General features: G+C 49.0%; 1 protein-coding gene across 1 annotated transcript; it reads left to right on the plus strand.

Annotated features, from left to right (window-relative positions):
• Positions 1 to 313: 313 nt before the first annotated feature.
• On the plus strand, positions 314 to 4,877 carry Tex51 (testis expressed 51). The gene is made up of 7 exons (XM_041660444.1): positions 314 to 512; positions 602 to 676; positions 1,769 to 1,858; positions 2,094 to 2,111; positions 2,192 to 2,275; positions 4,482 to 4,557; positions 4,643 to 4,877. The coding sequence occupies exons 1-7, from the start codon at positions 314 to 316 to the stop codon at positions 4,875 to 4,877; spliced, it is 777 nt and encodes a 258-aa protein (XP_041516378.1).
• Positions 4,878 to 7,030: the final 2,153 nt, after the last annotated feature.

The following is a 7,030-nucleotide window of genomic DNA, read 5'->3' on the forward strand; positions in this document are numbered from 1 at the left end:
ATAAACTGTTTCCATGGGTGTCCCCATCATGGTCTTGACCACTTTGCTCATATTCTCATTCCTCCCACTCTTCAACTGGACTTTGGGAGCTCAGCCCAGTGCTCCGATGTGGGTCTCCACCTCTGTTTCCATCTGCTGCTCTCATACGTTGACGCTGACGTAACATCACTTCTCCAGTCTCTGCTCTCCCTCCCTGATGCCTGAGTTTATATCTGCTGACCCGTTGAATCCATGGAATTTGCCTTTGTTCTGCTGTTCCCAGGGCAACCGTGTTCCATGTGGGACTGTGAATACATGGGGTAGACTCCAGAAGATGTTGCCTGTCTTGCTGATCTGCCTCCTACCAGTGGCCGACGGGAAGAACTGCCTCCAGTGCTGGCCAGAGCTGCCCGCCCTGCTGGACTATGACCTGCAGGTGCTGTGGGGAAGCCCAGGGCCACCCACGGAGCTCTCACAGAGCCTACACTCCTTTTTCCTGGAGGAGAACGCCTTACTCATGCCCTGGTATCTTGGTGAGGCACAGCTTGGCAGGGATGGGAGCACCCTCTCCCCTGACCTGATCCTGTCCCCAATGTCCCGCTGTCCCATGTCCCATTCTCAGCTCGTGACCATTTGGAAGAGGAAACAGCTATATTCTTCACCCACATAGACAACGCCATTAAGAAGCTGAGGGATGGTGAGGAGAACAATGCCCAGGACCCCAGGGATTGAAGTGGATTACAAGGACCTAAACAGCGTTCCCTGGAGGATACTTTGGTAGTGGGCAGGGGAGCGTCCTTGAAGAGCACACTGTGTCACTGTGTATTCTATGGTGATACTGTCCTATAATTCTAGTACTTATGAGGTGAAGGCAAGAGGACCACAAATTCAAGATCATCCTCAGCTACACTGTGATCAGTCTGGGATACACAAGACCAAGTCTGGGGGTCAGGGGAGACTGGGAAGATGGTTCAGTAGATAAATCGCTAACCGCACAACATGAGGGCTGGAGTTCAGATCCCCAGAGCCCAGCCTGGTAAAGCTAGGCATGGTAGCACATGTCTGTAATCCAGTGCTCTTAAAGGGAGGTAGGAGGTGGAGGCAAAAGATTCCCCAGAAGCTTCTGGATCAGCTAGCTGTGTATACACAGTAGCAAACAGTGAGAAAACCCTGCCTCAAGAAATAAGATGGAAGTGAGGACTGTCATCCAAGGCTTCCTCTGGCATCCCCGTGAATGCTGTGACATACACTTGGAGGAACACACAGACAGATATACACTTGTATATGTATGCCTCTGTCTATCCATCCCTCCATCCATCCCTCCATCCATCCATCCATCCATCATCTATCTATCCATCTATTCACTTATCCATTTTTCCATCTAGTAATCTCTATTTCTATCCCCCCACACACACACACATGCACATTTTAAAAATAGAGCTAGAGCAAAGGCTCAGTCATTAAAAGATTTGCCTTTTAGGCATGAAGACCTGAGTTCAATTCCCAGAACCCACATTTAAAAAAATGTATAGGGGTTGTGCCTATCACCCCAGTGCTGAGGAAGCAGAGTCGTGGGCGTCCCTGGGGCTCACTTGACAGCCAGAATAGAATCCCAGGCCAGTAAGAGACCCTGTCTCAAAACTAAGGTGGGTGATTCCTGAGGAATAACACCCAGGGTTGATTGCCAGGTCCCACACTCATGTATGTGTGCAGCCGTACATGTGTGTAGACATGTACACAAAAGACATATTTTCTATCAGTGAGTTTTATTCCCTTCTGCTACACCCAGATAAGCCAGCACTGCTGGAAGAGCTTCGTGTTCAGAAGGGTCTTCTGGCTGAGAGGCTGAAGGAACGGTCCATGGAGCTGAAGCAGAGGGGTAGGAGGCAGGATTGTCCCTATCCTCTCCCCAACCCAACACCCTTTGACCATGAACTGTAGAAGCCAATGGGCAGTCCCCTCCTAAGGTCTCCCCAGGAGCTCTGTCCTACCCGCAGGTTAGGTTCTTTCCATGAGTCCCCTAGTCCCATGCCCTGCTCCCACTCCCCACTGCTCCCAGCTCTGTCTGCCTCTCTAGTGCCTCAGTTTCTCCACCATCTCACTTTCCTGGGCAGCCTGCAATGATTCCTGTGGTGAGTATGCCCAGAGCTGAGTTGGAGGAAGGGATGAGAGTCCCTGCCATGTCTGAGGCTCTTGTCCATCACTCTCACAGACATGCGTACCCCAACGGAAGTCACAATATGTGCTGACTGCCGGACACACTTCCTGTTCTGCCACGACCCCACCTTCTGCAAAGGTCAGTGGCCTCTGCCCCACTCACGGGATTTCACTCCACTCTTCCTCCCTTTCCCAGACCCTCCACCCTGCATTTCCCATCTCTCTTCATCATTCTTTTGTTTTCACTTCAGTGGCTGGTTTCTTGTTGTTTTTATTGAGCTATATAATTTTCTCCACTCCTCTCCCTTCCTCCCCCTCCCCTTCTACCCTCTCCCATGATCCCCAATCTCTTAATTTACTCAGGAGAGCTTGTCTTTTTCTCTTTCCTATTTATATCTATGTATGTCTCTCTTAGGGTCCTCTTTGTTGTCTAGGTTCTCTGGGGTTGTGAATTGTAGGCTCGGTTTTTTTTTTTTTTGCTATATGTCTAAAAGCCACTTATGAGTGAGTACATATTAGATTTGTCTTTCTGAGTCTGGGTTACCTCAGTCTAGTTCCATCCATTTGCCTGAAAATTTCAAGATGTCATTATTTTTTTCTGCTGTGTAGTACTCCGTTGTGTAAATGTACCACATTTTCTTTATCCATCCCATCATTCTTTTCTATCCTAACTAGAATGATCCTGAATTTCCTTTTCCTGTTGGGTAAAAGACAAGAGAATCTTTGAGGTTTTTTTTAAATGTCCCTTGGCCTGGCTCTAGAGCCTGAGAGCCACTGCTTCTGGGTCCCCAGATTCACCACACCTGGAACAGTCCCAACCCATCCCTATGTCAGTGCCTTTCTTAGCAACTTTTCTCACTCGGACCCACAGCCTAAGCCAGGAGCCTCTTTCTACCTTACCCCTGCACCTCAGCTAAACCTGGTAGCATGAGCCTGGCGGTGGTGGCACACGCCTTTAATCCAAGCACTTGGGAGGCAGAGGCAGGCAGATCTCTGTGAGTTCGAGGCCAGCCTGGTCTACAAAGCGAGTTCCAGGACAGGCTCCAAAACCACAGAGAAACCCTGTCTCAAAAAAACAAAAACAAAAACAAAAAAAAAAAAACCCTGGTAGAATGACTCTTCATTATGTGGTTACATTTTACTTCAGCTTCCACCAGAACGCCCACCCGTGTGTGTGTGCATGTGAGTGTAGAGATATGTGTGTGCGTGTGTGTAGAGAGATGTGTGTGCGTGTGTGTAGAGAGATGTGTGTGCATGTGTGCAGAGAGATGTGTGTGCATGTGTGTAGGGAGATGTGTGTGTGTGTGTGTGTAGAGAGATGTGTGTGCGTGTGTGTAGAGAGATGTGTGAGCGTGTGTAGAGAGATGTGTGTGCGTGTGTGTAGAGAGATGTGTGTGCGTGTGTGTAGAGAGATGTGTGTGTGTGTGTAGAGAGATGTGTGAGCGTGTGTGTAGAGAGATGTGTGAGCGTGTGTGTAGAGAGATGTGTGTGCGCGTGTGTAGAGAGATGTGTGAGCGTGTGTGTGCATGTGTGTATGTAGATATGTGTGTGGAGAGGTGTGTGGAGAGATGTGTGAGCGTGTGTGTGCATGTGTGTATGTAGATATGTGTGTGGAGAGGTGTGTGGAGAGATGTGTGAGCGTGTGTGTGTGTGTGTGTAGAGATGTGTGTGTCACATTGTGAGTACGGCAATCAGGGGTCAGCCTCCAGCATCTGTCCTTGCTTTCCATCTTCTTAGAAACACGGGCTCTCGCCTAATGCCCACCCCCACCACCACCAGCTTTGGGGATCCTCTTTCCATCCATCTTCCCCCACAGGAATGAAGAGATTACACACATGCAGATTGTTGCATCTGACTTTTACCTGGATGCTGGGCACCCCAGCTCCAGTCTTTAGGCTTGGGTGGTGAGAGTTTTGCCTGGGAACTGCCTCCCTAACTCCTCATCTTCTTTTTTGAGACGTAGTCTCTCATTGGCCTAAAATTTACCAAATACACTAGGCCAGCTGGCCAGTGAGATTCAGGAGTCTGCCTGGTGCCTGCCTCCCAGGCTTTGGGATTACAGGTGTATGCCACTGGAAATGGAACACTCGGATCCTCACACTTGCAAGATAAACATTTCACTGACTTCTCCTCAAGCCCCCATGCTCTTCCTCGGGCCTCTCCCATGGCTCTCAGTTGCAGCCACCTTTCCCTTGCTGCTTCCTGCTCCTCCAGCCCTGGCAGCCCCAGGTACAGAAAACATTGTGTTGAAGGCCAAACCTGCCCAAGACACACACCCTCACTTTTATAACCTCAAGTGCCTCACCCCTGCCTCCAAACACTTGGTTTCTCCTCTCCCACCCCAGTTAAGGCTGTCAGGACCTACAAGTGGATTGTGATTCTTATCTGCATCCTGATGCTCCTGGCTGTGGTTGCCATCTGGTAAGTGGTTCTCTCAGCTTCAGGGCCCCCTAAGGACACACACCCACTCTTTGACTGACCCGTCTCCTGCTTTTTTCTTGCCCAGTGGTCACTTCTTCTGGCTCCAAAGAAAGAAGAAGGCTGTGGAGGTACTAGGGAATACACTCCTGTTTGAGGCTCGTAAGGTCTTGAGGCTCAGCTCTTGCCTGCTGGGTCCGAAGTGTGCAGAGATATTTGACACTGGGGCCCAGGACACAGATAAGCAAAGTTCCTCGGGCCTCTTGTTCCCACCAAAGCCCCTGCAGAGCCACCTCCCCTCTCTGCCCTGCACACTGACCTGACCAGGCCAGCATGGTAATAGCTTTGTCATGACTCCTGGGTGACTTTGGCCAGTGGGACTCCCAGTAGGAAGTCAGAGGGCCTGGAATTGCCTTGGAAAGTCCCATTTTTTTCCTCTTTGCAGGGAAAAGACAGTCAGTTACGCCCTTCAAGAAGCAAGCAGCACTCACCAGAGGGGTAACCATAGCAGGTGGTGTCTGAAACCTAAGTCATCTCTGGCCCTGGTGACTCTCCCTGGCACAGTGCCCTCCTCTCTGGGGCCAGGGGAGCTCTGAGACTGGGGTTCTGCGGTTTTCAGACAATATTCTCTCTCTCTCTCTCTCTCTCTCTCTCTCTCTCTCTCTCTCTGTCTCTCTCTCTCTGTCTCTCTCTCTCTCTCTCTCTCTTCCCTTTGAACACATATCCTTTTGTAAAACATCTCTTTCATTAAAATCATTTCTTCCTGTTTTTTCTGGAGGTTTGGTTTAAGTGGATACGATAGTCAATCTTTGTTGTCAACTCGATTGGACTGAAACGGCCCAGGAACACTCTGTCAACAGCTGCAGCCCTAACTAAGCCTGGAAGTCACTTTCTCTGAGTAGGGGAAGGCAGGATGGACTTTGTAAAATCACAGTGTGCTGGCTAGTTTTAATGTCAACTTCCAATAAGCTAGAACCCTTTTAGAAGAAGAAACCTCAATGGAGGAAAATGTCCTGTCCAGACTGGCCCGTGGACAAGCCTGTGGTACCTTCTCTTGGCTGGTGATGTGGACGACCACAGCTCACTGTGGGCAGTACGATCCCTGAGCTGGTGGTCCTGGGTGCTATAAGAAAACAAGCTGAGAAATCCATGAGGAGCAAACCAGTAAGCAGTGTTGTTCTATGGCTTCTGCTTCCGTTCCTGCCTCCAGGTCCCTCCCGTGAGTTCCTGCCCTGCTTCCTTCAGTGATGGACTGAGATGTGGAAGTGTAAGGTAAAATGAACACTTTCCTCCCCAAGTTGCCTTTGATAATGGTGTATTATCACAGCTAAGACACATGCCACCTCGGCTTGCTTTGGCTTCTATTTCTATTGTTTGCTTTGAATTTCTTGTGTGTTTTTGAAAAGCGTGAAAATGAACTCAAAACTAAATCATGTTAACGTGGTACCTGGCACAAGTCACTCCAATCTGTTTTGGTCTGGACTACTGGGCTTAAGATAGAGGCTAAATATAAAACAGTATCTTTCCACAGTGTTACTTAACACCCTTTTGGCTAGTACAACCTTCCTGGTTCTTATACTGTGCCCTCCCTGGACTACTTAGACTCTGACTCCCAGCTGCAAAAGAACTAAGGACATTCAAATGACCATAGTTGATATGCAAATATAGTCAGATGATGTAATGAAGGAAGTGGGTTCTGAGAAATACATCATGGCTTATCTTATCACTGTGTGCACAACACAAAGAGGAGCCCAGTCTAAGGTGATACCGTGTCACCAGGTAAGGATAAGCTGATGGGACCCATATCGCATGTATGTATTCTGTCGTTGACTAACATGCTTACAAAGGCAGCGCACCACGTCATTGTGCTTCCATGTCTAGGATCCCCTGCAGGTCCATGTATGTAAACACCTGCTGGTAGCACTGTCTGGGAAGGTTGTAGAACTTTTAAGAGGTGGTACATCATTGGAGGAAATGGGTCTCTGGAAGCACGACTTGAGGTTTTCTAGCCCAGCCCTGCTTCCTGACTGTGAACGCAATGTGACTCGCGAGCATGCTGCTTCTGCCTCCCACGATATGCTGGAATGGCCCTGGTGCACTAAGCTGGAATAAACCTGACTTTGCTTGAAATCACATCTTGTTGGATCTTTAGTCACAGCGTCAAGAAAAATACTTGTATTATTACTAATTTTTTTTTCTTATTTATTTATTTATTTATTTATTTATTTAGGATTTCTGTCTCCTCCCCGCACCCGCTTCCCATTTCCCTCCCCCTCCCCCGATCAAGTCCCCCTCCCTCATCTGCTCGAAGAGCAATCAGGGTTCCCTGACCTGTGGGAAGCCCAAGGACTGCCCACCTCTATCCAGGTCTCGTAAGGTGAGCATCCAAACTGCCTAGGCTCCCACAAAGCCAGTACGTGCAGTAGGACCAAGAACCCCACTGCCATTGTTCTTGAGCTCTCATTATTCCTCATTG

Source organism: Microtus oregoni, unplaced genomic scaffold (assembly GCF_018167655.1).
Source record: "Microtus oregoni isolate MIOR12 unplaced genomic scaffold, Mior012 000011F_ref0000422, whole genome shotgun sequence".
NCBI classification, from domain to species: domain Eukaryota; kingdom Metazoa; phylum Chordata; class Mammalia; order Rodentia; family Cricetidae; genus Microtus; species Microtus oregoni.

Excerpts from the sequence above, each read along its gene's own strand:
- Tex51 (XM_041660444.1), top strand. The coding sequence starts at position 314 with ATGTTGCCTGTCTTGCTGATCTGCCTCCTACCAGTGGCCGACGGGAAG. Across the intron at positions 513-601 it reads ACTCATGCCCTGGTATCTTG|CTCGTGACCATTTGGAAGAG; the intron begins GTGAGGCACAGC and ends TCCCATTCTCAG. Across the intron at positions 2,276-4,481 it reads CGACCCCACCTTCTGCAAAG|TTAAGGCTGTCAGGACCTAC; the intron begins GTCAGTGGCCTC and ends CTCCCACCCCAG.